The sequence below is a fragment of the Cydia strobilella genome, chromosome 17 (genome assembly GCF_947568885.1).
Source record: "Cydia strobilella chromosome 17, ilCydStro3.1, whole genome shotgun sequence".
Classification (NCBI taxonomy): domain Eukaryota; kingdom Metazoa; phylum Arthropoda; class Insecta; order Lepidoptera; family Tortricidae; genus Cydia; species Cydia strobilella.
Window position 1 is genome coordinate 1,121,080 of NC_086057.1, and position 22,199 is coordinate 1,143,278.

Below are 22,199 nucleotides of genomic sequence, written 5' to 3' on the forward strand. Positions count from 1 at the left end.
AAGTGCTTTACTTTATCTAAATTGCAAACTGTATCTCATATACGCTATTCAGTGCCAACTCTATTCAGAGCGGATTGAATAGTTGCAAAACTATATTGCGTGTTTTGTGATGAAATAGAATAAAAATTGGCTTTCGAGTTGAAAGACCTTTGATAGGTTTTAGCGGGGTTTAACCACAATGGCTTGGTGTCGACGCGTGAACTGAGTGATGAATAGTGATGATTTAGTTTCAGTTTTTAATACAAACAATTTTTCAAAAACTGATAAGAAACTTGCACTTTATGCACGAGAGTGGCAAAGTAACGATGCAAATTTTTAGTTGGTACCTTATGATGGCTCGTGGGATGACTTTTAAGATTTAGAGTAATAAATATAGCAATTGACAATTGTAACAATGGACATCTGCAACACCAAAGGGATTAAGAGTGCGTTGCCGGCCTTTAAAATAGGAGTAGGTACACTTTTTTCTTGAAGGTTTGAATTTGAAGGTCGTATTGGTCTGAAAATACCACGGGCAATACTTCATTCCACAGTTTAGATATACGAGGTTTGAATATTTTTGGAGTTCCAGGCGAAACGCCCAGTTGAGGATCTATGGTGGTGATGGAATTAATGACTTTGTTTTACTTTTCAATCCAGCTTTACGATTATAATAACCCGATCGTAGAAGGTAGAGGTATTTTAAGAAGTTTTACAAGCAGGGACATACTCCGTACTTATACTTCGAGAAAGGAGCGAAAATTGCCTTTAAAGCCCCACGGGCACTCGTCACTCCACTTCTAAATCACACATTTATTTGTTTATACGTCTCGTCATATTAACGCTCTCACTAATATCATGTAAGCACATGTACATTCGCCCTAATGACGCCAAGAGGCTTTTGTCACGAAAATTACGTAAATTCAGAGATTACATCTGTCAAGACGACATAAAGCCAATTTGTGAGCTCGGCCAACAAATTTGCCGTCGGTTTCGCCAAATAAATTCACGCCTGGTTCTTGTGTGAATGAAATTGTGATTGAAATCCGGGTGTGAGTAGTTTTTGAAAAGCAAATGTTATGTCAGTTTTTGTGTATTAGAGCGGAAGTGATATGGGTGGAATTGTATTTTTCGTCTTAGTTTTAGGACATTGGCTTTTTTGGGAGACTTTTATTCCTTTTCAATTATTATAGTTGAAGTTGATGGATACGCACCTATTGACCTCTTACCTTTCTCTTTCCATTTTTTTTTTACTTCTACTTCACTGGGTCAGTGACCCAAAAAGGATCTTGGCCTCTGACGAGAGAGCGCCTCTCTGCCCTATTCTGCGCCACTTCACGCCCGTTGGGTATTCCGAGGGCGGACAGGTCTTTTAGGGCTTCGTCACTCCAGCGGTATCTGAGACTCCCAGGCGGACGTTTTCCGCCCGGGACCCGGGTGCCCCACATACCGGGTGTCTCACAGCACGATCCTCTCCCATCCTCTCCAGCCAGTGAAGTCGTGTGGCTAGGATCTCGCCAATTATATTGAGAACCGCAACCAGCTCCTCTAGCTCTCTTATCTTCCTACGCCTCCAAGTTCCACAATTTTTTTCTTTGGTAGAATTTAATTGAAGACGATACTGTAGGCCTAGCACATGATTGGCGCGACAGTATCTCGCCGCGAGATAGACTACCCGTCTTCTACTAACTGTATGAATTAAAGGGGAACGTGTAGTCTATCTCGCGGCGAGATACTGTCGCGCCCATCATGTGCTAGCCCGGCTGATTCGACTTATGTATAGGTAACCCAAAACAAAACGCAACTTTAGTTATAGGTACTACAGTGATATTCAGAACTTTCGTAAAAAATTATAAAAAGAACATGATATGAAACAAATATAGATAGAAATTATTCCATTATATGTGAAATCTTTAACACATTGATTTCATTCGCAAACGCCAGTTCACACTACAGGCAAATAATTATGGATACCTACAACAATCAAATATTTATTGATCTACAAGATACAAGTGGCACAGAAATCAAATTCCTTGAGCGTATCTATAACATCTTTTCAACTTTGTCCTAAAATTACCAATCAAACCTTCTAAAACTGAAGACAAATGGAACCCCACCGCTCCACATTCAGAGTAAACTGTCGCCATTTAACACTTGCTAGATAATTGTCCACCGATCCAGATACGCTATACGCCACTAGAAGTTTCAAAACCAGTTAGTGTCGTATACGCAGTGACAGTTATAACTATTCTAAATTTGTAAATTGCGTGAACTAAAATACTTACGTGTCGGCTTGAGAATTTTCCGTTTTTGGTTGAAAAATGCAGTGGCTAGCGGGGACTTTATTTTGGTAAGGTTTTTTATTGTTTCTTTATCATTTTTAATTCTTGTTTCATATTAGGTGTTAAGTACTGTACAAGAATGTCATATCACACACTATATTATAATGATTCTTTGTAGAGGTAGAGAATGCCTTACTCTTCGCCTTCTATATCTGTATATTTTACTGTGCAATAAACAAATACCTTCTCTTAATGATTTTAAAGTTAATAAACGAAGTGTTTTGTTTTATTTTAGGAGTTTAATTTGCTACAGTGCTTGTGATATTGAGAAACGAGCTCTGATTTTCCCGCCAACCAGTCTTTATGGGGTGAGTTTTTAGTTTTATAGTTTCTACGGTGAGAAATTGTTTCAACGAGATCGTTCGATTACCGAGAAAGAAATCTTACGTAAATAAAAATGTGTTATAGTTTGTTTTCTCTCACTGTCATTTTAAAAACATCGAAATGCCGAGACCTGCCCCTAGCCAGCCGTGTGTTCCAAATCAATGTAAACTAACCTAGGCCAGGAAACTTACATTTTTATTTTTCAATTGTCGTTTTTCGATAAACCATCGCCAGCTTGGCTGCGGCCCCTAAAACAACTAAATTAAAACTGTTTCGTTGCAGACTTTTTTGGCAATCGCCGTGCCGATCGACATCCCGGACAAGAACGTGTTCGTATCTTACAACTTCGAGGCAAACTACAGCCCGGTCACCAATATCACGCAGATAGACGAAGTCATCTTTCCTAACTTACCGGTGAGTAGCTAATCCTGCAGCCCACGGATGACACGAGTAGCGATGAGCTGGCAACCGTTGTGAAAGAAATCGCCAAAGCTGGTGCTAAACCGGAGTTGGCTAAACATTTGTCCAAAATACTCTTGACGGAATGCGACGTGACAAAAGATGAAGCTATGCTGAACGATCGCCAATACTTAAGAAATTAATGAAAATTTATTGGTCTTCGCGTCCAGTTCTGGGATTGACTAGTAGCTTAATCATTACTTAAATACCCGGAGTACTTACCTTCAACATTTAAAACTCTTCCTCAATTACATTGGTAATATTTTTTTAAATTAGCATAGTGTAGTTAGCTAGTTAGCATTAGCACGTGTGTTTTTTGACCTTCTAATTCATGTCTAATTATAGCCTGAGTGCATTTTGTATCTTCAGATTAAATATAGGTGCATACTAAGTCGTCTTAAACGAGATATAAAAAATAATCGTTTTGCCTTAATAAATTTTAAAGAATTTTTTTTTTCAGGAAATCAGCCGAAGACATAGCCGAAGTATCACCAGAGAATTAGCTTATACAGTGTTGGAAGCAAGATTCAGGGAGTAAGTCACTGTTTAACTTAACATACTGAATTATTAGTTTTTGGTTCTAATTGACAATAATTTTGCACATATTGTGCATCGTTCAAATTATTTGATATTGACAAATATTTGCTTAGTATTTCTTTATCGGAACACTTCATTTATACAACATGCAAAAGAGTTGTTTTTAACTCCTTTGCCTATCTCATCGTCTGTTACTACAAGTTAACAACAGAGGTTTTATTTTTTTATTTTAGCTGATTGGATAGTTTCTGTAACAGTTCCAATTATATTGCATTACTAGCTTTTGCCCGCGACTTCGTCTGCGTGGACTTAGTAACCGCAGCTAGAGTAAGAATAGCGCCTGGAAAAATCCTCATAGCAATCTAAATTTGAGCATATTATGCACACAAATCAGTAGGCACTTCATTAATTATCTCAATTCCACCCCGCTTTTTACTTTGAGATGATTTTCGGGATAATAACTATCCTATGTCCTTCTCAGGGACTCAAACTATCTCTATGCCAAATTTCATCTAAATCGATTCAGCGGTTTAAGCGTGAAGAGGGAACACAGACAGAAAGACAGACAGTCAGACAGACAGACAACTTTCGCATTTATAATATTATAGTATGGATTTAATTATATTTGTTTGATACCAACCTTTTTTCCATCTTGGATTGTACCCTAATACCGTTAAATCGTCCAAATATTCCAATATATGGTACAAGTTAAATACGTAATTAATTAGATATCCATACCAACGTTGTTTTCGTTTTCACTTTTTCACCCAAGATTTTTCTCACATTTATGAAAATATTTCGCCTTAATATTGGCTTATTCAAATAAAAGTCTCACCTGAAGTTAAATTTGGACCATACTTGGGTGATTTTACGGTACCTAAGAAGGTTTTACTTAGGTTTTTTTAATTAAATTTACAGACACGGCATGAAAGGCAAAGAATGCATGTTGCGTAACATTTGCGAAGCTGCGGAGACGCCACTGCACCACAACGGGCTGCTTGGACACATCATGCACATCATTTTCACGTAAGCATGAATAAGCCCACAGTTGACTCTGTTCACCCAGCTCAGATCACCTGGGTCAATTAAGTAAACTAAAAATACACTTTTGGAATTGAAACTCTAGGTCCATGGGGTCCCAGCGCCATCGCGAAGCGTCTGGTTGACGTAACTGGTGACCGAAGAGCTGGCGGCTTTCTCGCACAACGTATCAGCATTGCGATACAGCGGGGAAATGCCGCCAGCATCCTTGGTACAATGCCTCAAGGGCCTATTTTAGATTTAAGCTAGTTATTAATTTCGTTTACGTAGTACCACTGTATATATCTTGTATGTAAATAAATGTTTATTGTTTTATTCACCTATGATTTTCTTGGGGGTATTAAGTAAACTTTAAGTAAATTTGATTCACCATTTGTTCACCTGAGGTGCACAAAATTAACGGACATTGAAATTTAATGGACCTGTGACCAATTATGTTATAAACAAGCAGCCTTCCTTAACTGTATAGGAGACCTTTTATATACCGAAGCCTAATGCAGTGTCTCTCTGCTAAGCAAAGTACTGCAACCGAACTCTTCAGTGTGAAATTAAGCTTTCATTATACATCCTGTCATACGTCAAGACATTTCAAATAACAAAATATCTTGTTAAAAGTCAAAGCAAGGACCCCAAGGAAACCAAAATAGGATGTTGGAAACAAGCAACTTCTGATACAATTTTGCATCCATATTCATATATCTTGATTTTTAATTATTGTATAATTTGGTTTGACCATCCAGAAATGCAAATTAAGTTAGACTTAGACCAACAAATGTCTGCAGAGATTTTGACACAGCACACGCAGTGCAGATTTTAAACATTATTATTTATCTCCACGGGACTTAATCGCGTAAAATAGTTTTAAATTTACATCCGACGTTTCGAGGACGGCGTTGTCCCCGTGGTCTCGGAGAAGACTGGCTAAAGTTGACATCAACATCTTCTAGGCGCGCGAGTTTTTCGAACTACCCGCACTTGGTCTTGTTTATTAACTTGAACGTTTTGCGCACTAGGGATGCTACCGGGTCGACACACAACAGATTTTAAACGTCAAAATTCTATGAAATTATGACTTATAAATAACACTAGGTTTTCTTGGTTTGACTCTTTCTCTATTGATTTTGCACTACATAATATTTGTGACTGTAACGAAACTGAAAATGAAGTCATAGTATAAACAGGGCAATGTATGTTATCTTCATACAACGCACCGCGCGCGACTTGTATATGTGCGCGATTGTATCTATGGTCACCGTACGCACATTCAAACAAAATCTCGACCCGCGTTTCTCGGTGCGCAGGTCGTGATTCTGTTTGAGTGTGCGTGCGGCGACCATAGATACAAGTCGCGCGCGGTGCGTTTGTATGAAGATAACATACTTTGCCCTGTTTATACCATGATGAAGTTATTAAAGGTTTTATTTACATTATTCACATGTCTATTCCAGACCGTCGACATCCCGCGAAGAAGGTTTATCGGACGCCTACTACCAAGCAGAGCTAGATGGCCAAAACCAGGACTGCGATAAATATTTAGACCTCTGCCCGTTCAGCGTCTTCGATGTGATTACCAGGCTGGTGGAATACCAACATTAACGCAGCGTCTTACGTAAGCGAACAGCGCGAACGCGAAGCGAAGCGGCGCGGCGCGGCGGGCCCACGGCGTTCGCGTTCGCAACGAGATCGCCCACGTAGGTCACTTCTATAGGTATCAAAGGATTGATTCACCCCGCGCCGCATCGCTTCGCTTCGCGTTCGCGTGTTGTTCGCCTACGTGATACGCTGCGTAAGATCTAAATTCCAAAAAAAATTGAACTGGAGCTGAAATAAGAATAAGACTGATGTTTTTGGTGCAGGAATGTCTTACACTAGCCAAAAAATAGGTAAAAAATTACAAAATCGATAATATTTTAACATTTCTAGCACATTCATACCTATGTTTTATAAATTCATAGTTTGGTAATTATTTTACAATAAACAAAGTTATAAATACACGGAATCATTCCCGCACCAAAAACCCCAATGAATGCTGACGTGGCAAATATTTTTTGTAGCAAAATTTTTATATAGAGGTCAATTCAAACTAACGTTTCGACATCAAAATGATATCATTATGATCTCATTTACCCGTGCGTAATAATAAGTACATTCAAGTTCGACCAAATGCACGCGTGAATGATAACTAAATGGTATCATTTAGATATCAAGCGTACGTTCAAATTGGCCTCCTCTTCACCATTCAGGGCTACCCGACACTAGCGTCTTTTGAGCGTCGGCGTCACATAATAAGGTAATAGTATTATCATACAGAACGGCCACGCACCGCCCCGCCCCGAACTCGAATTACCTCGCCCCGCGACAGCAGATTGACGGCCGTTTGCCGGACGCTCAGTACTATTTTTAAGCAACTTACTCACATTATGACGCATGCCGCGTGTACAGACGTGCCGTTCACACATAGAAACGCAAGTGATTTTTTATGTATAGCGTGTCCGCCCTGTGTCGGCGTCTAGTCATCGCTATGGAACATGGCGTCGCTGCGCAGTTGCGCCAACGTTGCGTCGAGCAGCCAGCCATAGAGTTGACTAGACGACCATGCTCGGGATTCTCGGGAGACGCTAAATAGTGTGGGGTAGTTCTCAGTCTTTTACATAATCGCCAGCCTTCATGCCGACATTGTCATCTTTTGTACAATGGGGGATACTAATCTAAGTAAAATCGAAGTGTAGACTCCGACCACGCTAACTTTGCACAAACTTGGCAGTAATAATGCACACATATACCTATATGCTTCATACTTCATGTAGCACTTGGCATAAATATCAGTCGGACCACGCTAAGTTTTCAAGAGAGTAAATATTAAACAGAAATAATTTTAAAAAATTGAATTCTAAGATTTGTATAGTTTAAAATATATTTTAGCAAAATAAGTTTAAATCCTTGTTAAAAATTAATAGAAATAAGATTCTGTTAACGTTTAATGATGAAATAAAATAAGTATTTAATTTTTGTATATTTATTGTGTGAATATTTTATAGTCTAAGTACCTACACAGTGTATGTGTTTAATACATATTAAATATTTTAAAACGGTTCATTTGCATATTTTAAGTCAAATATTGTTTGACAAGTTTCACACGAGCACGAGTTCTCTAAAGTTTAATAGTACTTAAATAACTATTCTATATAAATATCAAATATTTAACAAAGTAACTTCACAGCCATCAAACGAATTCTAATAAGTTCAATAATTACAAAATCAATGTAAAATCAGCCATTACACATGCATTAGTCCCACTGCGGGGCACAGGGCTTCCTCTTAAGGTCTCACCAGATATATCGACGCGGAATCGGCAAAAGGCGATAGGAAAAAGTTTTATGTCTGCGTAATAAGAGCGAAAAAGTCGTCGGCTCGGCTCGCATCGGCCGGCGCCTGCCGACGCGTCGACGGCTTTTTCGCTCTTATTGCGCAGACATAAAGCATTTTCCTATCGGCTTTTGCCGATTGCACGTCGATATATGTATCTGGAGCTGGGGAGATTATGCTAACATAATGTGTCTATAGTCCACGGCCTCTCAAAAATGTTTGGTATATCTAGAAGGAACCTGAGGCTAGCAGTGGGAAATATGTAAGCGATTTACGGTTTATTCAGTTGTTTTGCACTATTCGCTTGAAATATTCATATTTAATTGACCTTATATTAAAATTTGTACTTGTTGACGAAATATAATTTGCACCAATTCAACATACAAATTATTCGAGAGATTAGTGCAAATTATAGCTCGTCAGTGATACTCGTATTCTACATTTTTAATATGTACATATTTTTGCACAAAACAGCGTTCATGTTGGTTTGTACAACCAACAGTCACCACTAGATATTTCGGAGCGGTTAATGTCCTCAAAAGTATCTGAACATATTCTTTAACGCCATAACAATAGAGGCGTGTCAATATACAGTCGCCATCAGATATATCGGAGCGGCCAAGGTGCCCAAAAATATCTGAACACGCACTCTAGCGCCTTGACAATAGAGGCGTGTTCAGATTCTCTTTCTATATAATTATTATATCATAATAATGACCTGCCTGCACTTCTGTTTGGTTAATTTACAAGACCTAGATAAAAAGGTTTTCCAGTATTTTATTTACTAGGAATTACGAGTTTAATATAATATTTTTAGATACTTAACCGATACCTACTTAGAATTTTGTACTACTATTGTGTCTTTTACTGAGTTTCTATTACGTGTCTATTTTAGCCTAATTAATAAGTAAGAATTTTTAATAAAGGTCAACAATGAAATCCAGTTAAAAGCTATCAAATATATTAAACAAATATATATATAGTTATTAGTTTTTGACATACACAATGTACTAATTCCCTAAATTTTCTAGAATTTTAAAAAATACAAGTATAAATCAGTTTCTTCTACATGTACAATTACAATTTAACTAACTATCCCAATAGTAATGTGAAATGTGACAAAAAAAATATTTTGTCCTGAACATATAAACCCATTACTTTCAGAAGGAATCAGAATCAAGATCACATTTGTATTAATACAATTTAACTTATCATCATTCAATTTAAGAGCAGAGCAGCTGTGAGCTCTTGTCCGTGCAGCGTGATGAAGTTGTCTCCACCTTGGTCGATCCGAAGCCAGCCCCTTAGTGTTCTGGTACGACACGGTCCCTACATGCTCCTTTACTTGACTCATATAACTTTTTTTTTGGTCTTCCCCTACCTCTCCTTCAATTTATTTTCCCTTCTAAGATGTTTCTGATGAAGTGGTCGTGTCGTAGCAGGTGGCCGATCATTTTTCCTCTTCTATTTTTAATAATGCTCATTAAACTTCTCTTTTCCTTCACAATTTAACTGATAATTCCAATAGTCTCAACGCCCTTCGGGTAGAAGAAGTTGCTTTTCCTCATAGGAATGGAAGACAGCTGCTGGTCGACAGGCACACGCGTGTCGTACAGAGACGGCGACTGGAAGATGATGCCGAAGGTGCCCACGAAGCAGGCGATGGTGAACAACCAGAGGAAGAAGCGATCAAGCACCATAGACATGAATTTCCAGTCTTCGATCACCTGAGCACAAAAGAGCGGATTAGTAAAAGTAAAACAGTTGTTCTAAATCAGGAGTCTCGCGTAATGAGCCATAGTTTGTGGCTCTTTTAGCTTTCAGAGTTCAGTACCTCAAAAGGAAAACGGAACCCTTATAGGATCACTTTGTTGTCCGTCCGTCCGTCTGTCTGCCTAGAGCCGTTATTTCGGAAATGCGTAGAGTTATCAAGTTGAAATTAAAACCACTTAGGGCTACACAGTCCCTTGAAGCTGTGAAAAAATCCAATTTCTAAGTTACGTTACGTTAGTTTCTAAGATACGGCCGTTTATGCCGCAAGAACCGTATATTTTGACACCCTCGAAGGAATCAAAATTTATAGGGTACCTACTTCCTATTGCCCTAGAATTATCGAAGGCAAGTAATATCGTCTCACACTAAAAGTAGACAGTCACCTACAGAATTATAGAGAAAAATCAACAAAACTATATATTGCTAAAAATAAAAATCTTTAAAAAAATTCTGGTCCGATATTTTTATACCACGTCGGTGGCAAATAAGCATACGACCCGCCGCAACTCCAGAGGTGTTACATGCGAGTTACCGACTCTTTAAAAACCAGTGCACTCCTTTTTTGAAGAACTCCATACTGTAGTACCCTACCATGAAAACTGACAGCGACAATATTATAGTAGTAATGTCATTAAAGTTATTCCATACCATGTAATTTAATTAATATCAAATCAATTTCCCATTTCGAAAATCTGAATACATCTCCAGAAGTCTAAAACTGGAAGGATAATAAAATCTCACGAATTAATAAGCCTAACGTACGCCTAATAAGCTAATGGAAACACACTCAAAATTACAAGAGTCAAATTAATCAACTAACAACATTAACTCTAAACATAAAGCAGTTGTTTGTAAGCCTTTGAAAGTTTCTAAAGAAAATATCCAATTAGGTAGGCTAAGAAGGCAATCTTACGTAGGTTGTTTTCAAAGCTAGTTTAATTGAGCCTTTTTTAAGTTAAAGGGTATTTTTTCATTACATCCGGTTTACAAAGACCTTTAGTTAATGGCGAGGGTAATTTCCGGGGGTAGAAAGGGGTTGTTATTGTCGCTTTGATCGTGCGTGCTGCTGTTGTGTAATCTGGGATGATAAGGCGTGCTTGCGCAGAATTGTTTCGACATGCTTGACGTTATCAAAGTGTAATTTGTAGGTGGGGAGGCCGGAAAATTAGTAACTTGAGATACGCTGATGATACTACACTTCTATCCAACACAAAACAAGATATGGAGGAACTCTTGACACGCCTTAAAGAAACCAGTCTTGACGTTGGACTTGCCATAAATATGGATAAAACCAAAATTATTTTAGTAGACAGGGCCAAGCAGAACAGTCCAAATATTAATACAATAGCGAACTGTGAAGTGGTACATAACTACATATATCTTGGTTCCTCTATTTCCAATACCGAGGGATGTGATCAGGAAATAAGAAGACGTTGCGCCATCACTAGGTCTGCAGAAGAAGAAGGTGGAGAAGTTGGGCAAGATCTGGAGAGACAGGAGAATAACCAAAGCAACAAAGGTTCGATTAATGAAGTGCCATGTCTTTCGTATACTTCTTTACGGAGCTGAAACCTGGTCACTAAGGCTACAAGACCGCCGGAAAATTAACGCCCTTGAGCTGATGTGGTGCTAGAGACGCATGTTGCGAATCCCTTGGATGGCTTTTCGAACCAATGTTTGAATTTTAAAAGAACTTAGGATTCAGAACGGCTTTCGTCGACTGCGCAATTACGATTTTTTAAGTTCTTTGGCTATGTATCCAGAAATGCGGAATCATTGGAAAGGCTGGTAGTGCAGGGCCAGATCGAAGGGAAAACATCCAGATGACGATCTCCTACACGATGGACCGACCATTTTAAAATAGTGACGAAGTCATCCGTAGTCGAGTGCACTCGCGATGCTATCAACCGTCAGAAATGGAGAGACATCGCAAGAGAAAGTTTGAAGTCCAACAACAAAACCGGAAATGAAGACCAGCCGTGTGCGCCATCCAAAACAGCCAAGACCACTCTGACAAGAGTGTAAGAAGAACGAAGATAATAGATCCACAGTTAAGACATTCGTATGTACATTTATTCCGAAAAGTCCGTCACATGATTAAATTGTCCGTAGTTCAAAATCCAATGTCAAAATTCCAACCCGATATTCCTTACACCGCGCTGCGGTTAGTTACTTCCAAACGAACCTGGAGTGTTCCATCCCCCGCAGGGATGCTTCGAATGTCGGAGGTGAATAAAGCCAATTTTATTTGACGATGGAAATGATTTCAAGAAGTTTAGGTTATTCTAGACTTGGTTGAAATGTACATTTACAAACCAAGATTGTATGTAGTCATTGTGAGTCATACTAACATAAAGCTAATCTTAAGGTTTAAACCATTGTAGGTACCTATAATTCAAACTAAGAGCTATAGAGAAACTTTCTAGTTTCTAGGCAAAGTAAAAATCCAATATCACGATTTCAGCGATCTTATTATTACTTCTAGTTAAATTCAAAAGTGTTCCATCCCCCGCATGGGGGATAATAAAAGCTTAAAAAACCGTACAAGTGCAAGTCGGACTCGCCCACCAAGGGTTCCTTACTTCTTAGTATTTTCAACTGTCTAGCTATGACGGTTTATGAGATACAGCCTAGTGACAGACAGACGGACAGCGGTGTCTTAGTAATAGGGTCCCGTTTTTCTGAATCTGACATATTAATTATTATTATTGTATTTATTATTTAAATTTATTGGATTTTGATTTTATTGTTCAAAGTTTTGTTTTTATTTTTAATGTATTTACTAACACATAGCTATAACGATGGTACTAACGATATTGTATGGAATCTTTAATGTTCTGAAATAAAGATTTTTTTTACTCTTTGGGTACGGAATCCTAAAAATCACATGTTTTCATACCTCGACTATCGATGAAATAGGCCAATTTTTGATTTTGTATTTATTCCACCAGAATGAAGAAATGAAGAGTTCCTCATTCCAGCCAAATTGTATCCAAATATAACGAAAATAAAATCGACAACAAAATAGAAGTCAAGATACAAGAAATTTGTTGATAAAAGTTAGTTATTATAAAGGTATCCATTTGTTTGTGTTGCTCATATAAGAGCAACTTCATTCACTTTTTGACCAGTGTGTAACCGCGATACATAAATAATTCACTAACAGGTAGTATATTTACCTACTGCTCATGTAAACTATCTTTTCCCACAAATTCTTCAACCCCTTGACAAAGTAATACAGTAGCCAAACTGGATATTGCTAAGAATGCAGCAGCAACAGCGTCCGCAGAGATAACTGGCTGCATATTGTACATAACCCGCGGTGTCGACATTTCGCCTCGTGTGGAACAACCGGGAATATAAACCGGGAATTTACGTACAATGTCGTTATGTTTACAACAGCTGACGAATTTCCATAGCAGACGGGAACTCTTGCCTTAGGCATGAAAATGATAACCTAGCTATACCCGTATCGACGCAAAACAAACTATAAAGGTTACATTCCAATTACAGCATTGCAGCAGGGATTGTCGATTATCCGGGGCAAAATGTGGCATAATAATATAATGCCGGAACAAAATGAGACCCTTGTAACACCACGACATAAAAAAAGTGTACAAACGTAATAAGTAGGTAAAAATAATAGGTATTAATACACAGAACCGTTAAGGATTTGCCACACTGGATGCTTTCTGCGGTCAGCGGTCAGGTCAAAACCGCATTATGTATAACATTGACAGCAACCTTTGAAGTTGAAGTTTGACCTGACCGTTGCCCGCAGAACGTATCCAGTGTGGCAAATCCTTCAATCGCATGACCGTTATTGTTAGCTTGGTCTTAATAGGTTAAAAAACTTCTTTACTCGAGCCACTTCATCACCGAACCGAATAACGTTAAATCCAACTTCTCATTCAGTGCTCGTCGCGATAGCGGCGCATCATTTATAACGAGCCAAACAAAAATGGATCATTTTTAAACTGTCGATGCTCTGTAATCTATTCAATATTGATAGTAGGCGATCTGGAGGCCTGTTCGAAGTGTAATAATATAAAATTGATTTGATAATGATATTATGCGTACACCGTGCATTAAGGAGTAACATTCAGATATTAAGAGCTGTTATAATGTTGATATTCATAAAATAGGATTGCTTGCGCTTAACGTTGCGCGCGAAATCAAGATAATCGTCATAAGGCTGCCTTTCTTCGAAGGCGAAGATGAGAGAGAAGAGAGACCTATAGCATTGGTCGTAATTCACATCTCTTCTCGGCTTCGCTGGATTACAATATAAGATAAGATAAGATAAGATAAGATAAGATAAGATATATTTATTTGCAAAAATGTAGTGGTAAACATAGTTGGACAGTGAGACAACAAAACCTATTGGTTGATTTCCGCACGTCTCCTCTCGTCTCCTCTTATCTCTGCCTTAGTGGAAAGGGAGCCAAAGGCACGGCGCGGCCGGGTTGCACTGCGATTTGATTCATATTTTAACAATAACAAATCAAGTTGTTATTTAAAACTTAGAATTGGCCTCAAGCGCTAGTGAAATAAACTGCGAGTTCAACACAAGTCAAGTTCTAGTCATAATAACAGATCAAGTCAAGATTTAAAAAATCGAGTAGGCTTCCTGGGCTCCAAAAGCCGAGTTATTGCTGAAGATGTATCAAGATTAGACGGACAGTTCAACAATTGTGCGTTGAAAGTGAGTTATATCTCCGCTTTTTATACCGGAAGTTCAAGTAAAATTATGATAAATGTGCCATTTTCAACCAAAAGGGTACTTATAGTCGCTTGTCAGTAAGGCGCTATTTCCATATAGCTTCAATTAGAAATCAACCTTATCAACAAGCGACAATGTGGTACCTTTTGGTTGAAAACGTCACTAAATTTTTAACAAGCAGAAACGTCTGTGAACGATGAGTAAGTAAAGAGTAAGTTCAAGTCTCACCCAAGGTAGTATTTTTCCAGTTTAAAATTTAAAACGATTATGGGTTATGGGGATTTATTGTGTGGGATATGGCTATTCAATTATGATAAAAAAACTATGAGGCATAAAGATAAGAAAATCTGCATTTTAATGACTTAAAAACCCTCACATGATGCAGAAAATTGAACCCCGTTATAACTAGAGAAAACAGGAATTAGTTGAGAAACATTAATATTTCATTATTATTTATTTACCAAGACTACATAATTAAGTAACAGTTTTTACTGTTACAAATTACAATACAATACATTAAACTCTTTATTGCATACCACGATAAAAGAAACGATACAGATCGCAATCTTAAAAGTAGAGGTAACACGACTCTGTAACCTCTAAATCGGCGGTCTTATCGCTAAAGAGCGATCTCTTCCAGATAAACTCTGAGTAACTGCAACTAATATCCAGATTTGAGTAGGTGATGGAAAGAAACTAGATACATAATCTAAATTGATATGCAAATTAACCAAGGCATATAAACTTACGCAAATATAAGAAGAATAAAAGAATAAAATGACCCACTTGTTATTAAGCACGAATTCAAACAAATGAACAAGATAACTCAGTCATCCATTCAAACACTTGGAGTTGAGTTCTCGAGCCATCAGCAGTCTTCGCACGTCCCTCCCACAGATAACCGCACTTCATTTTTGGAGCGGCGATAAATGGGCCCCGCGGGCCGAATAAATTTTAAACCAAGGATTAAACAACCAATCTATTTTGCGGGTTCGTTTCGGAGATTGATTCTGTGTAGTTTGCGCTGTCATGGCGATTACACGGGCAGATGATAAAAGTCCGTTTTTAAAATCTGTTACCGCGTGGGATGCGGTCGGCGTTTTTATAAAATTACTAGCTTTTGCCCGCGACATCGCGTGCGTGGAATCAGTAACAGCAGCTAGAGTAAGTTTAGCGCCTTGAGAAAGTCTTATAGCAATCATTCAATTTGAGCATATGCACACAAACTATCAGGCAACTCATTAATTATCTCAATTCCACCATGATTCCATCCTGCTTTTCACCTTCTTAAGGGATGATTTTCGGGATAAAATCTATCCCATGTCCTTCCCCGGAACTCAGAATATCTCTATCCTAAATTTCAACTAAATCGGTTCGGCGGTTAAAGCGTGAAGAGGTAACACACATACAGACAGACAGACAGACAGACTTTCGCATTTATAATATTAAGTATGGATTGTCTGTCGTGACTGCGTGGGATTTGGTTCGAATCATTTTTATTTCCTGTTTTTTTTTTGCATTAATTAAATTAAAATATTTCCATAGAAAGTAATTTAATTTGTACTGTATTAACATTGTTACGGCCCGGCCACGACTATTTGCACGAACGGCGGCGGTGGTGGCGGCAACCATAGGTGGGAACGAAAGGTCCGATCGCTGTGTCGAGACACCTATGGTTGCCGCCGCCAGTCGCGCAATGTCGCGGCCGAGCCGTTATGGAGTTGGAAATTTTTACAGACAATTAGTTTGAATTTTGGAGAGCGCTTGCTTGGTGCGTTCTTATGCGGGGGGTATCGAGAGCATCTATGCATGTATATTGTCGCCTGATACTAATCTGTGACGAAAATCTAAAATTAAAGACTTAATCTTACTATGTTTTCAAGCTGGAAGTAAAATAAAATATCCTTCAGTTTAGTGAACTTTCAATTTATAGCGACTTGCAGCGCTCTAAAAAATAAAAGGAGTTTTACGAAAGTTAGATCAAGATTTCCATTTTCACTTTAAATTATACCGTCTAGCCTAGCCTACGTTTCATCAGAAACTAAAAAGACGAAAAAAAGGGACGTACAATCACGTGTAACTGTGTCAACATTTCGTAATGAACTCAATTCCTCACGCTTTCGACCCGCCTACATTTCGCTGTGCTAAAACGAACTCCAAGATCCTCTGAGACTCCTCATTCCCATTGCATATAGAGCTCAGGCGGGTTACAATATTATTTTCACCTCAGCAGCTCGAACAAGCCTACTTTCGTCACTCCCTGGAGTGAGGAAAGTGCGAATTTCCTCACTCCAGGGAGTGAAGAAAGTGCTACTTTCCTCACTCCAGGGAGTGAAACAAAGTAGCTTTTTAATTTAGTGAAGGCCATGCCACCATACTTTTATTACTTTTTTTCTGCTTTTTGTCTGTATTTGTCTGTGTAATTCGAAATACATTTTAGAATAGAATAGAATAGAATAGAATACTTTATTCGTAAACACACACAGACAATAGACATACATTAAAAGAACATGAAAATAAAGTGTCACGAAATGGCCCCATCTCAGCATGCTGCTGGCGACTTCCAGCGCTGATCTTCCGATAAGACCATCAGGTGAGAATCACGGAAGGTAACAGACAAAAAGAAAGCAACATAAAAGAAAGAGACATAAAATATGGCGAAAAATACCATATTTTATGTCTATAAAATATATAATAATTTTAACCTTTAATATATTCTCACTACTGAGGTGAAATATTATTTTTACGTAGGTACATATCCTGTGATATTTCATTCCGTTTCACTAAAAGATCCACTGATTACTTTAAACAAACGCTACCACACTAATCGTGACCCGGCTACCACCAGTGTGACACTGGCATATTCGCATGCGTGTGCGTAACTTACTTACTATGCATCTCGCTCGTACTCGTATATTAGTGCGAGCGAGATGTAGAAAGTAAGTAACGCAGTAGTTAGCAAATATGTCAGTTTGACACTGTGCACTGCTAAGGCAGTCGTGGGAAGACTACAGAAGTCATCGGTAAGAACTGTGTGCAAAATTCGCCGCTATACTTACTCAACCTCGTATCTACAACACTCATTTGATGACAAAAACACCCGTATTCCGAATGAAAGAAAAGCGACATTTCCATCAAATGATGGTTGAGTAAGTATAGCGACGAATATATCTGGAGAACGTCTATGATCATTCATTTAAATCGAGTTCGAAACGGAAGAGGTTCTCAATTCAGAGGCATTTTATTTTAATGTTTGTCCCCCGATTTGTCGAATGGCTAAACCGATTTAGAAAATTTCATTGCATGGGTTTACTCGTATTTGAGTCGTATTGGTCAGCATTTAAAAATTGGAGGAGGATAACAGAGAGAGAGGAAGGGAAGATTAATCGAAGCAACTCCGTAAATATTACAACAGCTGATAGCTATAGAGATTTTTGTAAAAATTTATAGTTAATTTGCTACTTTGACATTAGTAAGGTAAACCTTCAAGAAAAGAGCGTATTCCCATCTTAAAGGCCGGCAACGCACTTACAACCCCTCTGGTGTTGCGGGTGTCCATGGGCGGCGGTAATCGCTTACCATCAGGTGATCCGTCTGCTCTTTTGCCTCCTATTTCATAAAAAAAAAAGGTTCAGCCCGACTAAGCTGGTGGTTATCAATCTTCATCTTTGTCGGTCCCTCATTACTGAGGATCGTGACCACTTGGTTTTGCAGCTCCTGTGATTTGTCTCCATCGGTCTCGATCTCCCGTAGCCCTCATCACTAAACTTGATGGAGTTTGCCTGAGGTGGCCTTCTTAACTTGATCGGACCATCTAGTTGGTGGGGTGCCCCTGTGGTCTTGCGCCTCCATTTTCTCCAAGCTTTCATCACCTCTACGCATGACATGGCCAAAGTAAGACAGCAACCGTTGTTGGCATATGGTGGACAGACGTGTTTTTATGCCAAGCTGTGACAGAACTGACACATTTGTGCGCCTGACGCATTTGTGGTTATCAATAATACCTCAGTAATTCCGCCTGAGCTACCAACTCTCCTAGCAGTCGGAACAACACCTTAGATCCTCCGGGACCAGAACCGATGACTAGCAATTTAAATGTGCTGATTCCAAGCCCTAATGTAACGGGAGTAATTAGTTCGATGAAGTCGTGCCACAGATCCTTTAATAGATAAAGCATTGAGGATGACTGGAAACTTTCCGCAGCTTACATGCGTTCATTGGATACCAACTGTACCTAATGCGCTGTAGACGTAGGTACTTAAGTATAATACTTTTTATCTGAGAAAGAACTGTGTGCATACATAGAGTGAGAAAGAACTACAAGATGAGAGAGGATGGATGAGATAGATGGGAGTAAAATTAGGTACTTCTTTGAATTCCAGTTAAACATATTACGCTTAGAACAAATTTAAAATTGGAATAAAATACTGTCTTAGAGTTCTAAGCTTACTTACATCGTTCGAAGACGTTTCTGCTTGTTAAAAATTTAAAGGAATTAAACATATTGTTGTATAAACTACCTACTGAAAAAGGCAACTTAGTGAAGCTGCTCGTGTCAAATGGCTGTATATGGAGATCTCAAGTCGTCGGTAACCTTTATATTTACTGATATGCCGCTGGAAAGATTTCAATTGCAGAATTTCTACAATGAAAAACTGCGGAAACTTCTCATATTATTAAACGGATATTGAAATCTTTCGTTTCCAAAATATGTATTCCCATGAAATGTTCCAGGTAACTTCTGAGCACATTTGAAACTTATAGAAAATTTTCCGCAATTTGCACATCTATATTCAAAATGTGGTGTCTATGTGAGGTAATCTTTACGACAATGCTAATATCAAGTCTGACTGCAGCCGTTTGGTAGAGAACGAGACGATTGGCGCAAATTAAGTGCTAATGAAGGAGACAAAGAAATCGAATAAAATTGTTTTATTTGAAGAAAAAAAACGAGCTCGTAATAAACTTTATGAATTCATTATTAGAAGCTTTTATTTAGTTTCACCTTTCCCGTTGTCTCTGTCTGTGTGGGTCTGTAATCAAATCTTGCAAGTTAAATTTGACCTGACCCATTTTCCGGTTTCCGATGAAGCTGAAAATTTGCATACATGTAAGTCGGGTGACAAATTGACAATGCAATATTATGGAACCATCGAGCTTATCTGATGATGGAGACAAGAGGTGGCCATAGGTACTCTGTGATAGGGGGAGCATCGTGATAAAATATTCGTGACCTCACAATGCTCCCCAATAATGGCAGAGAGGGTAACGCCGCAGGTTCCCCTGCTGGTTAGTGAGTATTCTCCTCCCCTCCCTCTGAGTAACAGAGGGAGCACCGGAGGAGCGAGTCCCACATACCACCCAATCCCCAATAGGCCTTGGCAGCTCGGGGGTGAGATACGTAAATGTATTTGGGGTTTTTAGAATTGTCTCGATGAGTAATTAGTTAGTAACGTACCAAATAAAATGGTTAAAATTAGATTTTGGACACTAGAGACCGATAATAATTTGAATAGGTAAATTCGCCAAACTCTTATCCAAACTGGGTCTGAAAGGTATTTGTTTCAAGGCGATTAAAATTATATAGTTACAGGCAAAATTAAATTTAGGCAGAATAGTAACAGAAACCAAGAAGGTTTTGAGTAAAATTTGGCCCCTGGTACCTAAATTAGATAAAGATTTCTTTTTTGTGACAGTCATAAAACAGTCGTGTAAAAAATGAGCCCATGAAGGGTGTACTGGTTGGGTACGTGAAGAACCTGACGAGTTCCATGGCAATTTTTCTCTCTCTCTGTGGTCGCTCCCTCATTAGTGAGGATCATGGTCATCAGTGGATGTGGATGCTCCACACCGGTTTTTGCGATCTGCCTCCATCGGTGCCTGTCCATCGCGTCCCTGACTACCCAAAAGTTGGTTAAGGATGGGGCCCCTTTTATTTGATCGCTCCATCTAGTTGGAGACCGTCCCCATCCTCGTTTGCCCTCCGTGTTTCCAACAATGATCAGTTTTTCAATGTTTTCATCTCCCCTCCTCATTGTGTGGCCGAAGTAGGACGCATTGCTGGCAGACTGTGGATAGGCTATTGCTATTTTTAGTAAGGGGTAAAATCGAGTATAGAATTTGGTTTTGAACAAGGCATGGGATAAAACCGGACAAAATAGAGATTTCAAAGTTGATTATTTTTTTCCACGTGTGATAATGTAAATATCAGTTATCCTTGTTTCAACTTTGTTTCAATAGTCGATTCAACTCTGTTAGTTGCATCCTGCAACAGAGTGTAACACTTAACTTAACGCAACTTAACGACACTCTTTACGACTCACTGACGACTCACTGATGCGGCTGTAAAAGTACAAAATTGCACTTTGGGGTGTTTACGTGAAGGGCATTAAAAAGAGATGGTTGAAGTTAAGCGTAAAATATTTGCTATGAATTGCGTAAGATGTTAATCGTTTTAGATAGGTACTTTATTAAAATAAAAATTGAATGGAAAATAAAATTATTTTTCATTAGGTAAGTACATAATATAATTGTATATCGTAATTTAAAACAATGCAATGGTACCAATGCAGCAATGGATTATTTATGAATTAGTCCATAATGTATGCCCTTTTTTGCTTTACCTAACTGCATCCCGTACATTGGTTAACGTTTATGGGTCACCGAGGTGAGTTGTGACAGAGGAGAGTTGTGACACTGTCGATTTTTTTAACCCTTTTAACTGTTAGCAAACTCGCAACAGTGCGCGTTTGTTAGCTAGTAACTTGAGCTAACACACGCGCTCTATTGCGAGCTCATTATTAAATAGATTCCAAAAAATCGACGACGACATGTCACAACTCTCCTCTGTCACAACACGCCTCGGTCTCCCCTACAGAAAGCTTTAACATTTTTATATTACCAACTAATACTAAACAACTTGTTACAGTTTTCATCTTATCTTATCTGATACGACCTTGAAGACCGTTCACGCTGATTGGTGCATGCGAAATGATGTGAAGTCGTGCGGGAGATGCGACCCAATCGCCATGATGATCGTCATGGTCGTATCAAAACCAGTTCATTAGAATCGATCCAGGAGTGTTCTTTAGGCATTTGTTCGTTTTCTAAAATAAATATTGAAAACTTGATTCTCTTAAACCTGGACATTCTTGGGCTCACTCTACTCAGAATCGATAGCATTCTTCATCCTGCCATTAAAAAAAGATGTCCCAAAATGTCCATTCCATTACGTCACGTTTTAGTGTGATTTTTTCACTTATATGGAATGTACAATTTTCATACAAATTTTTGGGATACTTTTTTTATCATCATGATTGAATATGCTAGTGATTCTGAGTTGAAAGAACCCAAAAACACCAGGATCTGTGAGAATCAGATTTTCAATATTTGTTTTAGAAAACTCCCATTTACAGTACTGTCTTACCTACTACACCTACTGACATAACATGAATTTATTAATTTCCGCTACCTAAAGGTTGTCTGGAAGAGATCGCTCTATAGCAATAAGACCGCCTTTTGTTTAACCTCTTCTTATCTGTATTCTTTGTATTGTTTTCTGTAATGAGGTGTGCAATAAAGAGTATTTGTATTGTATTGTACTACCATACAAAGAGCTACTCAGTTAACACAAAATTTATACAAAAATTTCGCCA

The 22,199-nt window shown here is 38.5% G+C and overlaps 2 protein-coding genes across 3 annotated transcripts in view; one reads left to right on the plus strand and one right to left on the minus strand.

Moving 5' to 3' along the window:
• The first annotated feature begins 394 nt into the window (after positions 1-394).
• On the plus strand, positions 395-6,278 carry LOC134749068 (uncharacterized). The gene is made up of 5 exons (XM_063683973.1): positions 395-451; positions 2,928-3,059; positions 3,565-3,638; positions 4,560-4,667; positions 6,131-6,278. The coding sequence occupies exons 1-5, from the start codon at positions 395-397 to the stop codon at positions 6,276-6,278; spliced, it is 519 nt and encodes a 172-aa protein (XP_063540043.1).
• Positions 6,279-8,422: 2,144 nt separating this feature from the next.
• LOC134748813 (acetylcholine receptor subunit beta-like 2) overlaps positions 8,423-22,199 on the minus strand; it is a 67,322-nt gene continuing 53,545 nt past the window's right edge. Inside the window, exon 12 of one of the 2 annotated variants that reach the window (XM_063683619.1) lies at positions 8,423-9,775. In XM_063683619.1, coding sequence (XP_063539689.1) covers positions 9,557-9,775 — 219 coding nt within the window. In that variant the 3' untranslated portion in view covers positions 8,423-9,556. The remainder of the gene's footprint in view (positions 9,776-22,199) is intronic. The other variant, XM_063683618.1, reaches the window with a different exon arrangement.